Consider the following 22543-nt stretch of genomic DNA (forward strand, 5'->3'; position numbering starts at 1 on the left):
TTCAAATATAAGAAACAGTGTTGTGAACATATGATAGTAAATTAAACATACCAACATACCAAATATCAAAGACCTTTAATGTCAAAGGACAAAAAAGTTATGGTCCGGACAAAATAAATGCTCTAAAAATTTTATTATTTGACCTTTACAAAAAAGTCAAGTTCAAAGATTAGCAAATATGGCACATGACAATGTCTCATCATACCAAATATCAAAGGCCTATGTCAAAAGACAAAAAGGTTATGGTCCAGACAACATAAATGCCCAAAAATTCTATCAATTGACCTTTACATAAATGGTCAAGGTCAAAAGTCATTAAAAATGGTACGCCACACTCTGTCTTATCATGGTATACCAACATACCAAATATCAAAGGCCTATAGCTAAACAAGAGACCCAGAGGCCTTATCGGTCACCTGAGTACCTGTGAAAAAGTATGACTATACTTCCAAGGGCTATGAAATCTAGAAAAAAAATTCCTGTTCTGAATATCTAAGCTAAATTTTGATATTGTTCAGCAACAGTATAAAACAAAATGTGTTCTTAAAACTTCAATGCCCTCAAAAGTGCATACACTGATGAAAGGCTTTAAATAATATAATAGGTGTATACATTAAAACATTAAAAGATACGACTAATTTGGACCCATCCTAGAGTCAAAACCTTGGGTTCAAAAATTCTCCATTTCTTGTACATCCTTTCTGTTATTCCTATTAGTATGCATTTTGATTTTATACAGTAGCAGGCTCTCAGCAAACTTACAGATAAATACTGTATACTATGTTTGGCCCCACCCTGGGATCAGAACCCCTACCCCTGGGATCATCAAATTTACAATTTTGGTAAAGGACTACCTACTCTTTTTAAATATCCATTTAGTTTTAATTTAGTATCAATTACACTAAAGATGATGTTATTTAAGCATTTAACACATGAACACTATATAGTTAGTTTGGCCCCACCCTGGGGTAAGAACCCCTACCCCGGGGATCATGAAATTTACAATTTTGGTAGAAGCTTTCCTCCTATACATCAACATCATTTAGTTTTTCTTAAACATGTGCAGTTGTAGAGAGGAAGATTTTTGAAAATTGGTCAATTTTGGACAGTTTTTGCCCCACCCCTAAGGCCCCAGGGGTGCTGGAGACCTGAAATTTACAATTGATGTCCCCCTTCTTCCAAAGATGCTTCATACCAAATTTGAAAAGTTACATATCAAAAAGAATTTTTAAAATGTATATTGTTCACACATTTAATAACTGACCATTTTGGCCCCATCCTGATAACAAAACCCTTAACCCTGGGATCATCAATTTTATAATTTTGGTAAAGGACTACCTGTTCTTTTTAAATATTCTTTTAGTTTCAATTTAGTATCAATAGCACTAAAGAAGATGTTATTTAAGTGTTTTAAACATAAACTCTATATACTAAGTTTGGCCCCGTCCTGGGTCAGAACTCCTACTCCGGGGGTCATGAAATTTACAATTTTGGTAGAGGTGTTCCTGCTCTACATCACTATGCATTTAGTTTTTCTTACACACATGGTTCTTCAGAAGACGATTTTTGAAAATTGGTCAATTTTGGGCAGTTTTTGCCCCGCCCCTAAGGCCCCAGGGGTGCAGGAATCCTGAAATTTACAATTTATGTCCCCCTTGTCCCAAAGATGCTTCATGCCAAATATGAAAAGGTAGTTATAAAGAAGAAGTTAAAAATGCTCAATTGTTAACGCACGATGACGGACGACAAACAATTGCAATAGGTCACCTGAGTTTACTAAAATTTCTATTATTTGACCTATAAATAAAAGGTCAAAGTCATCAAAAATGGCATGTGACACACTGTCTTATCATGGTATACCCACATACAAAATATCAAAGGTCTATGTCAAAAGACCAAAAAGGTATGGTCCGGACAAAAAAAAAAAAAGACCAAAAAATTAAAATTGACCTGTTATACATACATGATAAAGATTAAAGGTAATCAAAAATGGTACGCGGCACATTGTCTTATCATGATATACCCACATACCAAATATCAAAAGTCTATGTCAAAAGACAAACAAGAGGCTCATGGGCCACATCGCTCACCTGAGTCACCTTGGCCCATATCTGAAGACTTTCCATATATATTTGTATGTAAAACCTTAAGTCCCTATTATGGCCCAAACTACCCTTTGCAAACTTGAATCTACACTATGTCAGAAAGCTTTCATGTAAATGTCAACTTCTTTGGCCCATTATGGTTCTTGAGAAGAAGATTTTTAAAGCTTTTTCCTATATTTGTATGTAAAACTTTGACCCCCCCCCCCCACTTGTGGCCCTATCCTACCCCCCGGGGGCCATGATTTGAACAAACTTGAATCTGCACTATGTCAGAAAGTTTTCTTGTAAATATCAGCTTTTCTGACTCAGTGGTTATTGAGAAAAAGATTTTAACTATATATTTGTATGTAAAACTTTGATCCCCCCTTGTGGCCCCATCCTACCCCCGGGGGCCATGATTTGAACAAACTCGAATCTGCATTACCGTATTTTGCCGAATATAATACGCAGTGGTGTTTAATACGCACCCCCCACTTTCAGCCTAAAAGTTGGTGAAAAAACGCACTTCGGGTGTATAATACGCAACAAAAATTTTGACCAAGCGGTAATCTTTATTTTATACTTGGTGTTAATTTTCACTTAATATTTTTGCAGAAATAATGAATTCTAAACAACGCACAATAATTTGCAAACTTTTTGAGATGAGGTCTACATCGCGGTAATCTTCAATGAGAATCTTCAGGGAAATATCAACCCGGACAAGCCTGTTCATTTCAGCAAAGCACGAGATTTTGTAGCATTAAAGTCTTAACTGACTCGATATTTCCTTTGTTGAAACTTAAAATCAATCAAATAGCCGATGTTATAAAAATAAAATTAAACAATTAAACTATCGCTTATTTTACTGTAATCAACACACCATGGTAGGTACAAAGATGCAAATTATCAACTCCTCGTTAACTACGATGACTATTAAAATGTGTGAAAAAAAATTTTGTTAGGTATTTCTTTACCCGGAGGGGGTATCTAACAAAAGCAGTGTACACAACAATGGCTTCGTAAAACACACGCTTTTACGCAAGAATAGTTATTTCAAAGATTCAAATAAGTATTTCATTAAAAATTAGGCCTATTCATAAAACTTACAGTAAACAAACTTTTAGCAAGTGACAAAATTATTTTCCAACAATTTTAGCACGTGTCAAGGCATTATTGTGTACACATGCTTTCAATAATGGCGGCATGCGATGTAATGAATAGTCAGATCCAATGCAATTTGATTGGCTGTTTGTTTCATGATAATTGAATTATTTAGATATTGTAAGTATATATATCACATTTTCTGCAATTTTACGTTTCTGTAGTAATTTTCTTGAGGTCGAATTTTCTACTTAATAAATAGGTGAACGTGAAAAGGCGTACAGTATCCGAAGCCTTGGTCTTTGAGTGAAATATTACACTACTTAATCGCCGAGTTTCATCTGGAAAAAAAGGTCAAAAACCTATTGTGGTATATAATACGCACCCCTTTCTGGCACAAAAATATTCTCTAAAAAAAGTGCGTATTATATTCGGCAAAATACGGTATGTCAGGAAGCTTTGATGTAAATCTCAGCTTTTCTGGCTTAGTGGATCTTGAGAAGAAGATTTTTAAAGTTTTTCCCTATATATTTGTATGTAAAACTTTGACCCCCCCTTGTGACCCCATCCTACCCCCGGGGGCCATGATTTGAACAAACTTGAATCTGCACTATGTCAGGAAGTTTTCATGTAAAAATCAGTTTTTCTGGCTCAGTGGTTCTTGAGAAAAAGATTTTAACTATATATTTGTATGTAAAACTTTGATCCCCCTTGTGGCCCCGGGCATCCAACCCCCAGAGCCCATGATTTGAACAAACTTGAATCTGCATTATGTCAGGAAGCTTTCATGTAAATCTCAGCTTTTCTGGCTTAGTGGTTCTTGAGAAGAAGATTTTTAAAGTTTTTCCCTATATTGTGATTATCTCCCCTTTGAAAGGGACATGGCCCTTCATTTGAACAAACTTGAAAGCCCTTCACCCAAGGATGCTTTTGGCCATGTTTGGTTGAAATTGGCCCAGTGGTTCTGGAGAAGAAGTCGAAAATGTGAAAAGTTTAACAGACGGACGGACGGACGGACAGACAGACAGACGGACAGACAGACAGACAGACGATGGACAAAAAGCGATCAGAAAAACTCACTTAAACCTTCGGTTCAGGTGAGCTAAAAAGTTATGGCCTGGACAAACTTTGCATGAGAAGCAGAAGAAAAGGATGAAGAATTCCCACTAAAACAATATGTCCCCATTCTGGGAAGAAAAGACTTAAATAGTAATATAGCAGTAATATAAAAAGACACCTGTGGTCTTGTCACAAGTATTATAAATATGAAAGTCATACCTTTTTAAAAAATGAAACTCCTTCATATATTAAAACTATACTGCTGCCCTGTACAATTTTAATCTAACTGACAAAAACAAGTCTAGTTTATAATCATGACATCATGGTAATGTCTATGATGTCATACAATTATGATGTCATAGTAAGGTAAACTTCTTTTGTAAAAACATGTTTTAGAAAGAGATTTGCTCTTTTAGTTCATTTTTTGGGATAGTTTATTATTGATTTCTGCTTTGAAGAAGAATTATGAAACTAAAAAGAAAAACAGGAGTCATAGTGCTTGTCATTGAGCTACAGTGTGTTTCACTTTACCTTTTTGCATTAAAAATTTATTCACATAAACTCAATTTGTCTGTTGGTGTCAACACAACATTTATAAGCAACACAAATCAATCATTACATCAAATAAATATTCATGTCTTCTGACCTGATATATAAAAAAGTTCAATGCTAATAGACTGGAAATAAATAATGACCTTTCTGCACTTGATATGAACACAAAAATTCATTATATGGAATTCAAATCTTGCCTTAAAATTTAAGATGGAACTTAAAATCATTTGATTTGATAACTTTTAGTGATGACTTAATAACAATGCTGATTGGATGAAAAATTTGTTTGATTTCTTAGTAAAAAAAATTTCGTCTGGAGTTCATCTGCACTAAGCATGCAGGACTACTTTTCTCTGGAATGCGCCTTCCTTGTTCTAATTTTAGTGCTATTTATATCTAACGGGAATTTCCACACAAGCATTGTAAACGAAATGTATTCGTTTGATGCTACCAAAAATAAACACAATGAAAGATATGAATAAAATACAAATTGATTTAAAGAAACAACACACATAGGCCTAGTGATGACATGGCAGAATAGTCAACTTGATGACGCAGGACACTGACTGGTAGGCTAGAAGTAGACAGATTGTAAACACGAGTTCCCAGTATGTATCGTTTGCTTTACGAGTTCTATAACATGACGGAGCAAGCAGCGACTTTTGATCTGCGACATATTAATTAAATTGAACTGCGTTATATGGGGGTCAACGAAGGCAATTTAGATCATACACATATAACGGATGTCTATAGATGAAGAGGTGTTGAGCTTTTTACTCGATGTTGAAAAGGAGCCCGAGTCGCATTCCACCATTCCTATGACACAACCAGTGTTCAACATAACGTCTCCCTGAACGCAATGCAACATACATCCAGTCACCACTTGTTCTCTTCCTTTATAATCTAATTCAGCTTCTAACCATTGCACCTTTAATTTGGCGTATAATCCATTTAATTCTGCACAGTAACTCTACCTGACCTGAACGCCCAGCCAGTTTTGTTGTTTTCATTGTTACGTATCTAGATATTCCTACGCGCCATTTTAAAAATGTTAATTCAAGCTTTTTGATGAGAGAAACTATTTTTTTTTCTATTCTAAAAACAATTAAATGATAAGAAACAAGCATTCTGAGAGTATTGCATAGCAATACATAGTCCCCTACCGGAGGCAAAAATTATTGGACTGCATCAATATTCAAAGTTCTTTATGAGACCAAGGTTATGGTAAAAGGGAAGATTGGGAAACCAAGATAGGAATGGTTGGAAATCAACTACTATTCAGGTACAAAGACTAGACAAGGAAAACTTCAAAATTGATCTGTAACTTGTAATGGCAAAGCAATCATCATGATGTACTGAATATCAAATGAATATCTGCAAGCACATTAAAATAGGGTCCAGAAAACTGATAGTTCATGTTATTTTTTTAAGTCCAAGGGCCATAACTTAGTGAAAAATGAATGGATCAAGACGAAACTCGATCTTGATCTGTAACTTGTTATGGCAAAGCAATGTACCAAATATCAAATGAATATCTGCAAGCACGTAAAAAAAAAGTCCAGAAAACTGATAATTCATACTATTTTTCTAAGTCCAAGGGCCATAACTTAGTGAACAAGATGTGTTTGTGAAACACAAATGCCCCCGATAATGGCCAATTCCGAAGATGGCCAAGGTCACAAGGGCAAATATCTTGGTACCAGTAGAAAGATCTTGTCAAAAGAAATTATCATGTACAATATGAAAGCTCTAATATTTACCATTTAGAAGTAATGACCAATGTAAAAAAAAAAATTAAAAGTAGGTCAAATGTCAAAGTCAAAAGGTTCAATACCCACGGAAAGGTCTTGTCACAAGGAATACTCATGTGAAATATCAAAGCTCTATCACTTATTGTTCAAGACTTATTAACAAGGTTAAAGTCTTCAATAAGTAGGTCAAACTCCAAGGTCACGGGGTCAAAAACGTTGGTACCCACGGAAAGGTCTTGTCACAAGGAATACTCATGTGAAATATCAAAGCTCTATCACTTATTGTTCAAAACTTATTAGCAAGGTTAAAGTTTTCAATAAGTAGGTCAAACTCCAAGGTCAAGGTCACAGGGTAAAAAATGTTGGTACCCGCGGAAAGGTATTGTCACAAGGAATACTCATGTGAAATATCAAAGCTCTATCACTTACTGTTCAAAAGTTATTAGCAAGGTTAAAGTTTTCAATAAGTAGGTCAAACACCAAGGTCACGGGGTCAAAAATGTTGGTACCCACAGAAAAGTCTTGTCACAAGGAATACTCATGTGAAATATCAAAGCTCTATCACTTACTGTTTAAAAGTTATTAGCAAGGTTAAAGTTTTCAATAAGTAGGTCAAACTCAAAGGTCAAGGTCACGGGGTCAAAAATGTTGGTACCCACGGAAAGGTCTTGTCACAAGGAATACTCATGTGAAATATCAAAGCTCTATCACTTACTGTTCAAAAGTTATTAGCAAGGTTAAAGTTTTCAATAAGTAGGTCAAACTCCAAGGTCAAGGTCACGGGGTAAAAAATGTTGGTACCTATGGAAAGGTCTTGTCACAAGGAATACTCATGTGAAATATCAAAGCTCTATCACTTACTGTTCAAAAGTTATTAGCAAGGTTAAAGTTTCAGACAGAATGACAGAATTACAGAATGACAGACACGACAAAAACAATATGCCCCCCCGATCTTCGATCTCGGAGACATAAAAATCAACGGACCCAGACAAAACTCAAACTTTTTCTGTAACTTGTTATGGCAAAGCAATGTACCAAATATCAAATGAATATCTGCAAGCACGTCAAAAAAAAAGTCTGGAAAACTAATAATTCATGCTATTTTTCTAAGTTCAAGGGCCATAACTTAGTGAAAAATCAACGGACCGAGACGAAACTCGAACTTCATCTGTAACTTGTTATAGCAAAGCAATGTACCAAATATCAAATGAATATCTACAAGCATGTCAAAAAAAGTCCGGAAAACTGATTTGCAAGACTGACGGACAGTCACATGCAGACAAACGGACGGAGTGCAAACCTAAAGTCCCCTTCGACTTCGTCGGTAAGGGACTAATAAAACTTATAATTCTTTATTTGATGCATGTATCAAATGAAAAATTGGACAGAAAACTTTTTCATCAATGCGTGAAGTGCACCAAGTTTTCTGTCCAATTTTTCGTTTGATACATGCATTAAATAAAGAATTATAAGGTTCATTTCTTAAAGAAAGTAGGGGTTGTGGATTAAATTTTTGGCCAATATCTATATCTATAACATTTGAATTAATTAATGTAGACATTTAATTCTACAGAGTCATCATTTAGGGGATTAGCATTTTTAGTTTGGTGTGCAGGTACAAAATTCCACTGAGTTGCATATGCCTACATATAAATAGCATAGTATTTTGTGCTTTAAGTACGCTGGACAAAGTATGAAATTCCATGCCATTGGATATTATTTGACCGCAGACATAGTTGCAATAAGTACCATGCATAAATAATGTACAGTAGTTCAAAGTCTCTACTACATGCATCATAAATTACAAAATTGAAATGCACATCTAGGAGTATAATTATTGCTGATATGTTGGATAAAACAAAACTGTACAATCATGCAAATATAGATCTTTTCGATTAAAGAATCCTTCTACCACAAAATGTAATACTTTCAAAACCTTTTCAAAATTGAAATTGACATACAAATTCTTAACTGGATAGTTAAGTTGTAAATATATATTTGGACCAAAAGAATGAAAGACAAAGTGAGCAAACTCATGCACATACCCCTCACTCCAACATTGCTTGACAATGTCTCACATAATGAATGGTAATGCTATGCCTTACTGCAATAACAAGACAGATGGGTGCGAAATTCTAGTAAGTTCAAAAGGGACATAACTAGTGATATGGGCAATCAGTTTAAAATCATAATCAATAATCATTTTGTATTTGGGAGTAGAAAACCGATCGATTTTCAATTAAAAATGGTTTTTCTATGATACATGTATTTAAAAATACATTTTTCATTATTATTTGTTTAAACCTTCTGCACCACCATGTATGTTAGAATACTGCATAAATGAATAAAACCAGTCATTCATGCATTATTCTTTATCTAACAGCAAACTACAATTAAACTGGCATTGCACCTTGGGACTTAAAACAGATATTAATAAAAACTGCAAGCGTAAAACCGTGCTGAACAAAAAAAAAAAAAAAAAAAGATAAAAAAAGATACATGCTTTGTTTTATTTATTTACAGTGAAATTGGCACAATCTGGAACTGGCGTGGTCTTTACTAACGCTCGCCATTTTGAAATGAACTAAAATACGAAACCAACTTATTTCCAGTTTTGACAGCGACTTTTAATTATAAAATTTTATAATCAATAATCTGAATCAGAAAGGGTAAACCAATCAATTTTCGATAATAATCGATCATTGTCCCATCACTAGACATAGCTCCCAGAAAAATTTATGAATCAGAATTTCCTGGGAATACACACACATCAACACAGTGTGTCATTAACTACAAAGTTTCATGAAATTCTGCTGAGCATTCTCAGAGGAGTTGCGCTGACAAAAAGAGGGCAGACTGACTTGAATTTCTAAGTTTAAAAGGGGCATAATTCCCAGAAAAATTATTGAATCAGAATTTCCTGGGAATATGCATATCTACATAGTGTGTCCTTATTAACTATAAAGTTTCATGAATTCTGTTGAGTGGTCTCAGAGGAGTTGTGCTGACAAGAAAGGGACTGACGGACTGACAGACTGACTGATGGGTAAAATACATTATACCCTCCACAACATTTTTTATCATGGTATACCCACATATCAAATATCAAAGGCCTATGTCAAAAGACAAACAAGAGGCCCATGGGCCACATCGCTCACCCGAGTCACCTTGGCTCATATCTAAAGATATTTCCTATTCGCATGTAAAACTTTGATCCCTATTGTGGCCCCAACCTACTCCCTGGGGGCCATGATTTATACAAAATTGAATTTGGACTATGTCATGAAGCTTTCATGTAAATGTAAACTTCCCTGGCCAGTGATTTTTAAGATTTTAAATGATTTTCCCTATATATTTGGATGTAAAACTTTGATCCCCTACTGTGGCCCCATCTTACCCCCGGGGACCATGATTATTACAAACTTCAATCTGCACTATGTCAGGAAGCTTTTGTGCAAATATAAACTTCTTTAGCCTAATGGTTCTTAAGCAGTGATTGGGAAGGCCATGCGCCATAGTCCCATTCAGGTGAAAATTGGCGCATTGAATTATCTAATCCTTGCGCCAAAGTGCGCATTCATTATCGATTGTAACTTACGTTTTTTTCTCTCTAGAAGGAAATTGGGTACGACTTACTTATTTTTTGTACTTTCATTTTTAATTCCTATGTATTCTGATACACCGAATCTCATTAATTGGTTGAAGCAATACAAATCAAAAAAGATAACAAATAAACTATTTCCTCTTACACCACATCTCATCACGTCTTCTCATGCTTATTCTTTAATGTTAAAGCTTCGAAAGTCTATGGTCAGATATAGAAACGACAGAAAGTAAAAAAAAACCAAAAAAACATATAATGAAAAAAAACCCGAGAGACCGTCTTCAAATACCAATGCCGATAAAACCAATAATACCGTTGAGAAGAGGACAAACTTGAATCTGCACTATGTCAGAAAACTTTCATGTAAATTTCCACTTTCCTGGCCCCGGAGTTTTTGAGAAGATTTTTAAAGATTTTCCCTATATATTTGTATGTAAAACTTTGATCCCCTATTGTGGCCCCATCCAACCCCTGGGGGCCATGATTTGAACAAACTTGAATCTGCCTTATGTCAGGAAGCTTTCATGTAAATTTCAGCTCTTCTGGTTCTTGAGAAGAAGATTTTTAAATGACCCCACCCTATTTTTGCATGTTTGTGATTATCTCCCCTTTGAAGGGGGAATGGCCCTTCATTAGAACAAACTTAAAAGCCCTTCACCCAAGGATGCTTTTGGCTAAGTTTGAATATAATTGGCTCTGGAGAAGGAAGTCAAAAATGTAAAAAGTTTACAGACGGACAGATGACGGGCAACAGGTGAGCTAAAATATTATTGTCTGCACAACAAAAATGCCCAAAAATTTCTATTATCTTACCTTTACATAAAAGGTAATTTAAGGTCAAAGGTCATCACAAATGACACATGTCACACTGTCTTATGGTGTACCCACATACCATATATCAAAGGTCTGTCAAAAGACAAACAAAAGGCCCATGGGCCACATGCATCGCTCATCAGAGTCACCTTGGCCCATAATTAAAGATTTTCCCTGTATTTGCATGTAAAACTTTGGTCCTAATTGTAGCCCCAACCTACCGCCAGGGGCCATGATTTTTACAAACTTAAAACTGCACTATGTCAGGAAGCTTTCATGTAAATGTAAACTTCTTTGGCCCAATGGTTCTTGAGAAGAAGACTTTTAAAGATTTTCTCTATATATTTGTATGTAAAACTTTGATCCCCTATTGGGGCCCATCCTACCCCCGGATGTCATGATTTTAACAAATTTGAATCTGCACTATGTCAGGCAACTTTCACGTAGAGGACATCCACCCGGTCACATGATGGAGTAGGCTGGGGTTGTAAAGTACCCTCAACAACCAGGATCCCTCCATCACCTTTGGGTGTACCTGGTGGTGGAATGGTAGGGGTTGCCATGTCAAGCTGGACTCTTATATTCACCTCTAAACAGGACCTACAGGCCTTGGTATAACTACTAAAATGGTCAAAATTCGACTTAAATTGTCTGTGGCAACCAAACATAAAGGGAGGATCGCCATTTGGCGACCTGGGCTTTTCTCTTCTGATTCATGTAAAGGAACGAATTGTTGAAGTATGAGCTTATACTCATGCGAGTTTGATGAAAGCATTTGGTTATAACATCTTATTCTGTTTACTTGAAGTGCTTAAATGATTCAGATTCAATAGACATAAAAAAAAAATGAAAACTTCTTTGGTGAACCGAAGGCTACTGATGAATTGGAAAAGGAACATGACGATTCTTAAACACAGCACAATGAATCGGTGAAAGAAGATGAATAATGTATTCAAAGATTCATGGTTTAATGGGAAAGGCAACCCTAACCACATTGTTCCTTTTATGAATAAAGTATTACTAACTGATATCGTAAATGACAGTCCTTAACAACAAAACCCTTGCTTAACAATTAAATCAATATTAATCTATCCTATATTTTAAATTACCCCCCCCCCCCCTCCCCAAGAGAGCAGCCACTGAAGTTTAGTTTATGACGTCACACCGTCGGTTCCGGTTTATTTCATCAGCACTACTGAATACATGACAAGTCACAAACAGTTAAGTTTGGAGCCGTATAAATTTGAGCCTGTTCTTTCGCAAGAAATTTAAGAAAGTTTATTTCATCAGCAGCACTGCATACATGACAAGTCACAAACAGTTAAGTTTGGAGCCGTATAAATTTGAGCCTGTTCTTTTGCAAGAAGAAATTCAGAAAAGAAGATGTTCAGTTGAGTTGTAGACCAGGCAGACGGTACATGTTTCTTCATACAAATGTCTCGAACCTCAACTTGTCATTACTAGTGATTTTTTTTGTTTTTCAAACTACCACCCCTCCTTTTGAATTGGGAAAAATTAACGACATTTTCCTCAAATTGGGAAAAATCATTCATAGTAAATTAAAATGGTAAAGATACATAAAATAATCAAATAACAATTTTTTTGTTTGAGGTTTATTTCAGGTCTGATTTAAAATCATAAAATAAATCATTATTTACTGTGGATTTACAGTAAGTGTGAACGAGACATATCGGCAAGTACATGACGTGCTCCAGATAGTTCATTGGAAAGTCCCCGAGTGATTTTAAAGAGCGCTTTTGATAGGTCGGTTAAATTATAGGTAGGCGGTCCCAAGTATTTGGCATTATAATATCTCGTGCCTAACAAGTGCAAGTTTCACTATTTGATTTCAGTGTAAGTTGCACCGTACGTAGCGTGAGATTCAATATCGGTTTTGATTTGACAACGGAGATTTGAGATTACGTTAATAAAATGTCTTGTAAAGTTTATCTTATATATACTAGATATCTACATGTATAAAAGTGATGGGATATCTTATAAAGAAAAAAATATAAGATGTCTTATAAAAGATACAAGATATCTCGTAAACTTTAGAAGATATAACTTTTATCAGATACCTTATAAATTTTATCTTTTAAACAGGAATAACCGTGCTATACTTATAATCCATCGCAGTATCAATAGGTATGGGAGGAGGAATACAGGGTGAAAAAGGCGAGCTCCGATATGTAAAGAAAAGGCAGGATAGCAATATCCCAGAATTCAAATAGTGCTGAATATTGAAAAGAAAAGAAAATGACGGGATCGAAAATGCTGCGAAAAAAGGCAGGATCCGCAGTTGCCTCTATATCCCAATAAAAATTGAAAGGTTACTCCCTTAAATTCCTGTAGATACTTGTTAGTTTTAAGTGATCAGAAATTTCAGTACATGTTTCTATAGGCGATTTTGTCCGTTTGAGAACAATGCTTTTGTTTTGTTGTCTCTTTCACATTCGCGGTTTCCATATCGTTATTTTAAAATAAATCTCTCAGAGGATATTTTCGAAATCTTGCAAAGCATTGGAAAAGATCGATGTCGCAAAATTTCTAAATTCAAATAGTTAGGGGGAAGAGGGGGTAAAAACTCGTAAGTTTCTGTCATCCGACATCGATTACACATTAGTGGGGAAAAAAGACAACTGACTTTAAAACCACATAATAATACATTTTAATAAACGTTTAATAGTTTTAATGTACACTTTCATTTGTTTTACTTGTTAATCGATTAGTTTCAACATACTTCATATTTAGTTTTGTATTGGGTGGGGGGGGGGGGGGGGGGGGGGGTGGGGGGGTGGGGGTGGGGTCTTGGTGAGAACTATGCGAACTCAGTTTTCTCTAACACTGAACATTTGATCTCGCCCCTAAAATAATTTGTCAGATTAAGTAATAAGATCAATAGATATTCTACTTCGAGAAAACATTTATTTTCAACACATGGCAATTGGATGCTTTGATGTCTTTTACTAAATACCCACATTTTCGTAAGAAATTCGGAAGTAACCATCGCTAGATACTGTTAATTGAATGAACAACGGCAAGTTCTGTGAATTCTAGCAAAAACTAAATTCCCCAAACCATCCCTCTCCTGTACATGTAACACATTATTAAACAAATTCAGCATTTCGTTAGCATTAGACGCGCCTTGTATAACGTCATAATAAACCACAGCAAAGGTTGATTGTTAATGTTGCGATACTGGCGTACCTTTGAACCTATATCACTGGTCCACCCCTAACTGTATGTCCATGATTGCGATTACCCGTTGTACAATTGTGACACTCGCTTCGTCAATATATATATATATATATATATATATATATATATATACCATGGCTATGCATTTTAATAAACACGACTGATGAAGGCTGGTGAAACGGCTGAAATATTTCGAAAAGTGTTTTAATGTTTTTTTAGTATTCTTACAAAATAGAGACTTTGGATATATATATATATATATATATATATATATATATATATATATAAGTCTCTTTTTTGGAAGTAAAATACAGAAAAAACTCTAAACACTTTGTTGAAATATTTCGACCATGTTACCGGTCTTCTTCACAAAAACACGACTGAAGAAGACCGGTAACACGGTCGAAATATTTCAACAAAGTGTTTACAGTTATATATATATATATATATATATATATAACTAACTCGGCCTAAATTGCAATAAAATCAGTAGCAAAGAAGTTTCAACACTTCGTTCGTGTTCAGACCACAGGGGCTCGTCACGAATTGACCCTCTCTATTCTATATTTACATTTATTTGCAAATATAGAATAGACGATGTCAAATTTTAAAAAGACAAATATTTCGTGACGAGTCCCTGTGTTCAGACGAATTATGCTTCTCTTGGATTTTCTTTGCAGTTTCTTGAAAGTCATTTCCCAAAAAATTTCTCGCAGCTCTACAAATTAAAGATACCTATGGTACATTGTCAGGGGTACAAATATTTCTTCTTAATAAATTTTTTCTGATTTCTCTATTAATATACACTTGATTTCTTTTTAATTTCATACTCGATAAACAAAAGTACATCCGGTGTGAGCTTCGTTGGCGACATTTTCGGTGCAAGAGTTCCCATGATTGACAATTTTATAACGTGTCCTTTGCGATGCCTAATTTCTTACTGATTTTACCATAATATAAACCCTTGGCATGTAATTTTAAAATTAACGTCATTGTTTTAGTTGGTATTGGATTTCCCTTTTCGCAGTCTCTTCCATCGCGCTAAAACATTATGTAATGACACGCTAGTGTAAAGACACGTGTGCCCATCTAAAATTATTTTTATTCCCGCCCCTTTAAATATTGGTCCAATCGCAGTGATTGTTCTTTCCTTGATGCGTCATCATTGACAGATTTGTTTTGAAACCAACTATCAGAGACCTCGAATAAACCTGAGAAGCTGAGTCGTTCACACTTACTGTAAATTCACAGTTATTAAATAAACATTAAATATGTATTGGAAGTCACACCTTGTATATATATTATTTACTTTTTCTAAGAAATACTTATTGTCTAATTTCATACAGAAAATAATAAATTATTAATTCACCAGCATTTGTACCCATAATCTTGTAAATATTATATTAATAATCAAGTTTCCAGAATGTCTCTCTTGTTTTGTATTTTTCGAATTTTAGTAAAACCCTATACTGTTGGCCACTTCCTGTTATTAGCCTGACCCTACAAAAAATGGCGGTCAAACTAAATTGTAAACAATATGGCTTAATGTGCATCTGGTAGCTATATACTTCGCTGCATATCTGCTTATATGAATGCCTCTATTGTTTTACATATTCTTTACAAAACCTTTTGCATGTGTAGTGGTTTGGAGAATAAAACTAAAGAAAAAAAACGTATTTACTCTGTCAGAAATATACGGTAACCTTTTTTTTAAAATGGCCTAATTTCCCTAGATTTGAAATTGGGAAAAACATATATATATAATTGGGAAGAAATAGCTAATTTTAGTGAGGGGAAACAGCCGAATATCGGTGGCATTTTGGTCCAAAAACAAGAGGCCCATGGGCCACAACGCTCACCTGAGTCACTTTGGTCCATATCTGAAGACTTTCCATATATATTTGCATGTAAAACCTTAGTCCCTATTATGGCCCAAACTACCCTTTGCAAACTTGAATCTACACTATGTCAGAAAGCTTTCATGTAAATGTCAACTTCTTTGGCCCAATGGTTCTTGAGAAGAAGATTTTTAAAGCTTTTTCCTATATTTGTATGTAAAACTTTGACCCCCCCCCCCCCCACTTGTGGCCCCATCCTACCCCCCGGGGGCCATGATTTGAACAATCTTGAATCTTCACTATGTCAGAAAGTTTTCTTGTAAATATCAGCTTTTCTGACTCAGTGGTTATTGAGAAAATGATTTTAACTATATATTTGTATGTAAAACTTTGATCCCCCTTGTGGCCTCATCCTACCCCCAGGGGTCATGATTTGAACAAACTTGAATCTGCACTATGTCAAAAAGTTTTCATGTAAAAATCAGCTTTTCTGGCTCAGTGGTTCTTGAGAAGAAGATTTTTCCTATATATTTGTATGTAAAACTTTGATCCCCTATTGTGGCCCCATCCAACCCCCGGAGCCCATGATTTGAACAAACTTGAATCTGCCTTATGTCAGGAAGCTTTCATGTAAATCTCAGCTTTTCTGGCTTAGTGGTTCTTAAGAAGATTTTTAAAGTTTTTCCCTATATATTTGTATGTAAAACTTTGATCCCCCCTTGTGGCCCCATCCTACCCCCGGGGGCCATGATTTGAACAAACTTGAATCTGCACTATGTCAGAAAATCTTCATGTAAAAATCAGCTTTTCTGGCTCAGTGGTTCTTGAGAAGAAGATTTTTAAAGATTTTTCCTATATATTTGTATGTAAAACTTTGATCCCCTATTGTGGCCCCATCCAACCCCCGGGGGCCATGATTTGAACAAACTTGAATCTGCATTATGTCAGGAAGCTTTCATGTAAATCTCAGCTTTTCTGGCTTAGTGGTTCTTGAGAAGAAGATTTTTAAAGTTTTTCCCTATATATTTGTGTGTAAAACTTTGATCCACCCCTTGGGGCCCCATCTTATCCCCGGGGGCCATGATTTGAACAAACTTGAATCTGCACTATGTCAGAAAGTTTTCATGTAAACATCAGCTTTTCTGGCTCAGTGGTTCTTGTTGAGAAGATTTTTAAAGATTTTTCCTATATATTTGTATATAAAACTTTGATCCCCTATCGTGGCCCCATCCAACCCCATGGGCCCATGATTTGAACAAACTTGAATCTGCCTTATGTCAGGAAGCTTTCATGTAAATCTCAGCTTTTCTAGCTTAGTGGTTCTTGAGAAGAAGATTTTTAAAGTTTTTCCCTATATATTTGTATGTAAAACTTTGATCCCCCCTTGTGGCCCCATCCTACCACCGGGGGCCATGATTTGAACAAACTTGAATCTGCAATATGTCAGGAAGCTTTCAGGTAAATTTCAGCTCTTCTGGCCCAGTGGTTCTTGAGAAGAAGATTTTTAAATGACCCCACCCTATTTTTGCATTTTTGTGATTATCTCCCCTTTGAAAGGGACATGGCCCTTCATTTGAACAAACTTGAAAGCCCTTCACCCAAGGATGCTTTTGGCCAAGTTAGGTTGAAATTGGCCCAGTGGTTCTGGAGAAGAAGTCGAAAATGTGAAAAGTTTACAGACAGACGGACAGACAGACAGGCGGACAGACGGACGGACGGACAGACGGACGCCGGACAAAATGTGATCAGAATAGCTAGCTAAAAATCACTGAATACCTTAGAACGTTTCATTCCGCTAACTTATATTTTGACATAATTCATATGGATTGAGTATCATAAGTCTACCATGACATCATAAAATCACTGATTACGCAAATGATGGATCCACAGTTTACATAGTCTTTTCTTTTCAGATGACTTGGTTGGGTCAGGGATTTCGGGGGAAAAAAAAAGTTTTTCAAATCATTAGTGTAATGAACTGATTGACAGGAAGGCATGAACCTATTCGTAAAATCTACCACATGCACATATATATTTGATGATCTTAGAATCTCATCAAAACCGGAACAGACAGTATGACGTCAAAACTATTGATTTTTGTGGTCTTCAACACAAAAGAGTTCCACATCATGGCAGCCTCTATAGATAGCAGGAATTTCAATTTTAAACGTTTTCAAATTAGTACTGAACCTTATCTACGCCGTATACCAACAAAATAGTATGACAAATTTTTATAATATAATTAATCCTATCATTTATCCTGTAAAAAAATTTTTGGGTTGCCTTTCTCTTTAAATTATATTCATGCTAGGTTTTGATTTGATAAGGAAACGATGTCCATTTGCTGTACTGCATGCATTACAATGCATATCATATGATATTGTAGGCAAGACAGAATTAAAATTGGGATCCAGAAACTTTAAAACTTCGTAATTAATTTTTTTTTTTTTAAATTGGTTTTGAAACATTTTATCGTGTTATTAAAATACGGCCAGTGAAATTAGCAATTGGCCACCAAGAAATTGAGGTTGGTGGCCAACTAGCCACTTCAGAAAAAGTTATTTTGAGCCCTGACCTGCACTGCCCCAGACCCTATCTGGTGGGTTTTGGCCCTGCCTACTTAGTTTTTACCCTGGATAGCCTCTAGGGTGGGTGTTGGGCACGATTTCTAGATAATCCGTCCCGTTATCAATCCATCTCTTCATTCATTCCATTACCGATCCGTCCCTAGACTATCTGTCCCCTAGTTAATCCATCCCCCAAGAAAAAATAATTACCATGATGTTTTTTTAACTATTTCCAAGTGTTATTTACAGTACTGAATTCAATTTATTTGCATATTTCATCTCCATGGTGTGTGCCTTTGACATCTACTGTCATAAGGTAGTAAATATTGTAAAACAATGCAGTTATGATCAAAACTCTAAAAGTTTTAACAAAGGTGTTTTTACAATGATTGCTGTAGAAACTTAAATAATGATGTTTTTACAATAATTAATGAGCACATTTTTTCATAAACAATCGTACTGATTATCACACTTCCAACAAAAACTATAAAGCCTAATTGTTGTATAAACAATTTTATTTACATACCTAAATCCGACAGTTATTCAATATCAATATCCAACTTCAGAAACCTAAAATTTGTTTAAAGATATCTCTGCTAATTCGTATTAGAATATGCAAAAACTTCCCGTTTTTCTTTAAATCTAAAGTAAATACGCTAATATCTTTAATAAAAAGATTTGGGGTGCCAGATCTACTAAGCAGACTGTAGTGATTGGAATCAGTAAGAATTTCATAATCGATGATTGGTTTACTGTAACTAACTAATCATCGATTATAATCGGACATTGAGAAATTCTATAATAAAGTCATTTATATACTGAAAAAAGTGTAAATAAATATTTTCTACATTCGTATTTGTCAATGTTTCTTCTTCTACTTTCTTAATATCCTTTAATTACATATATAAAAGTTAATACGATTTTTAGAAGGGTTTACGTGCCAAAAACAGATATAGTTTGCTTCAGTTATATTCCCGTATATCAAAGTTTCATGTCACTAACTTATGGTAATCCGGCATAATTGAAATTCAACAAAGAAAAAAAGGAAAGAAGAATATTTTATTTAAAAAACAAAAACAAATCAGATCTATTGTCAGCATATTGATAACATGATACGCATGTGCAGAGTAACAGTGGCCTTTGAAAGCGGGTTTATCCATGTAATACGCCAGTTTCGAGATACGAACTCTTCTGTGTAGGAGGTGCATTTAGTGGAACTTTGAATGGCTAAGTGGGACAGAGTGGACCTACAGTCAACGAGGAAGATGATGAAATGTAATAAAAGCGGCTTCTCTTTTGATATGTAAATGTGGGAAATACAAAATACTATCAAAAGAAATGTTTTACTACAGTGGAAACACAAAAACAATGTCGTATTTGCAAGTAATATCTTAGATATGGTATTTATGACCAACGAAATAACGTGATATGATAAGAATTCTATGTATTTAATTACTCCCTGAATACTTATAACTTACTCAGTTTGTGTATCAGTCGAATTTGGGTAATCTAACAGTGTATGAGAAACTCACCGAGTACATTCACCTATGCTGTGATGAATATTAGTCCCACTCCCGCGTGTAAACAAATTGTTTCGCGCCTCACTATGTAAGAGAATTCTCCAAAGGGAAATAACTCGGGTGTATCTCGAAACCGGCGTATTCACACATGGCTTTGCTCACATCAAGATTATCTTTGATGCGAAAACCTTCGTTTATATGCCTGAATCAAAGTACGTCTATCTGACCATGTGAACATGCTTTATTCCTTTCACTTTCATGTGCGCCGCCATTACGATAAATTAGGTTAATAAATAGGTCACAGCAGGAATATTCTTAAAAACTAGTTGTTGAGAAAACAAAATCTAAAAACCGATTAATTGGAATAAAATTTTCATAATCGAGCGCTTAGAATTTGCCAACAATCGACTGATTTTCCATTATAATCGATGACTGGAACATCACTAGCAAACTGGGCCGGATACAATGGGATGGATCATCTAGGGACGGATCCACTAGAGAAGATCAACCGTGGGACGGATCCATTCAAAATAATTCATAACATTCCCACATTCAAGCCAGAGTAGGCTGTGGACCCGTCCTTTCAGAGAAAATAGAGGGTGTGTGTGTGTGTGTGTGTGTGTAGTAGATGGGATGAGTTGCTCTGGGAACAACTCTCTCGGTTATAAAATGGTAGTGATGTAGGTCATGCACAGGATGTGCACACAGCCCAGCGGATGCACGTTTCATTCTAACAGGATACCCCCACCTTACCAGTCACAATTGTGGATGAGATGGTATTTGGTATCTATACAGATCCTACAGAGACCAAACGAAGTGAGCCTTCCTCAGGATATAATGCTCACCAATTCTAAATTAGTAAAAAGGCTTCAAATTTGCTAACAAATTCTAGAAGTAAGTTGATAGCAAGCGAAGCTTGGTTTGAAAAAAATAAATTGCAGCTAATGACGTATTTACATCAATTGCGTTATATTTCCCGCATTAAATGAATAGGCGGATTAAATGTCTAGGCCTATAAGTCGTATTTTCAAGATGTTAATGGGCTTCGCTCATCTCAACGGTCACAATGCACAACATATTAGTTAGTAGCGTAAAGATGGAAAGAAATTTTTTCACATGAACTCTCATAAATCCATGAAGGGAGGTAATTCAGTTCATATAATTTAGTCGTCTATATTGTCACTGACAGAATGACCCGATTGGCTTACTAAATTGAGAAAATCAATAAATACTTAATTGATAATTATTGCGTGGTTCAAATACGAACACGTGCAAGCCCCTTACCATAGACATTTTTAATATTTCATATGCTGCATGCTGAACCGTTGATGCATGATGCATACAGAAAAGCAAAAACTATAAGATGTTAAGTTCTAATCAACCGTTTGAATTTCATGATAAACCTCTTTAAGTCTCACCTGCTTTAATTTTTCATCATTTTGTATTACAGTTAATCTTCTAGAATCCTGAGATGAGGGCCAGGATACAACTGTGTTTTCTGAAAACTTTTCGTCTGTTTCCAAAAGAATGGACGACTTTTGGTTGTCGTATTCATGCAATACGCGCAAACAATATTGAAACCTTGTAACTGATACCATGATGATCCATAGGCCTTTCTATTGAAATATTATTATCAAAACATTATCAATCTAATGTTAACTTCTTCTCAGTGAATTTTACGACATTTGAATGTAGGTCTTCCGGCTCGAAAATTTAGCGCCAAATTTCGACAACATCATGACGGAAAAATCGAAATATGATGCGGCTTGTCTTCCAGATTTACTACCTATATACTACAAAAAGCTGTTTCCGTATGGATTGTACTATAGATGGTTAAACTATGGAGGAGGTAGTACATTATATCGTTTACAGATTACAGAACTTGTGTTCCTTCTGAATGGGGTGCAGAAAAATTTCTCTTCATTTTAATTTTATCAAAGACTTATCTGATACAAAAAGGACTCATCAAATTTTGAAGGGACTCATCAAATTTTCGTGGGACTTAAACGGCTCTTAAACCAATAAAATTAGCCTGTGGTAGAAAAAGAAACCTAAGGTTGTATGGCCCTTCCACTCAATCAGGTCCAGTACAAAGACTATTTCTACCTACTTAGCTACTTTTAGCTACGTAGGTATTTAAACCTACTCCAGGTAGCTATTTTTACCTACTTTTCCTTTACTTGCATTTCTTGGCCAAACGCAGGAATGGTGCAATATGTCTTGCTTCACTTACACTGAGGATGAATACCTCAAAAATATTGGACAAAAAATGTTTACTTTCTAACCTTTCAAATTTGCATCGCTAACAGCACTCGGTTCCATTTTCTAGGAGCTTACGATCAAAGTATGTGATAAAAAGTCTAGAATGTCTTACAAATCAATTAATTTTAAAGTTTACTGTCCTGCGTTTTTACATCAAAGGTTTTTGGGGCGAATTTTCATGCATTTACTCTGCA

At 35.3% G+C, this 22543-nt stretch overlaps 2 protein-coding genes across 5 annotated transcripts in view; one reads left to right on the forward strand and one right to left on the reverse strand.

Moving 5' to 3' along the window:
- The window catches only part of LOC125682586 (inositol-trisphosphate 3-kinase homolog), a 138359-nt gene extending 116756 nt beyond the window's left edge, over positions 1-21603 (reverse strand). The window contains 1 exon segment of the mRNA XM_048923236.2: positions 21506-21603. The gene's annotated coding sequence lies outside the window, so the exon portion shown is untranslated.
- Positions 21604-21778: 175 nt separating this feature from the next.
- Positions 21779-22543, forward strand: part of LOC125682587 (DNA primase small subunit-like) — a 38364-nt gene continuing 37599 nt past the window's right edge. For all 4 annotated transcript variants that reach the window (XM_056154584.1, XM_048923239.2, XM_048923241.2 and 1 more), the window contains exon 1: positions 21779-21936. In XM_056154584.1, coding sequence (XP_056010559.1) covers positions 21825-21936 — 112 coding nt within the window. In that variant the 5' untranslated portion in view covers positions 21779-21824. The remainder of the gene's footprint in view (positions 21937-22543) is intronic.

Source organism: Ostrea edulis, chromosome 2, assembly GCF_947568905.1.
Source record: "Ostrea edulis chromosome 2, xbOstEdul1.1, whole genome shotgun sequence".
Lineage (NCBI taxonomy): Eukaryota > Metazoa > Mollusca > Bivalvia > Ostreida > Ostreidae > Ostrea > Ostrea edulis.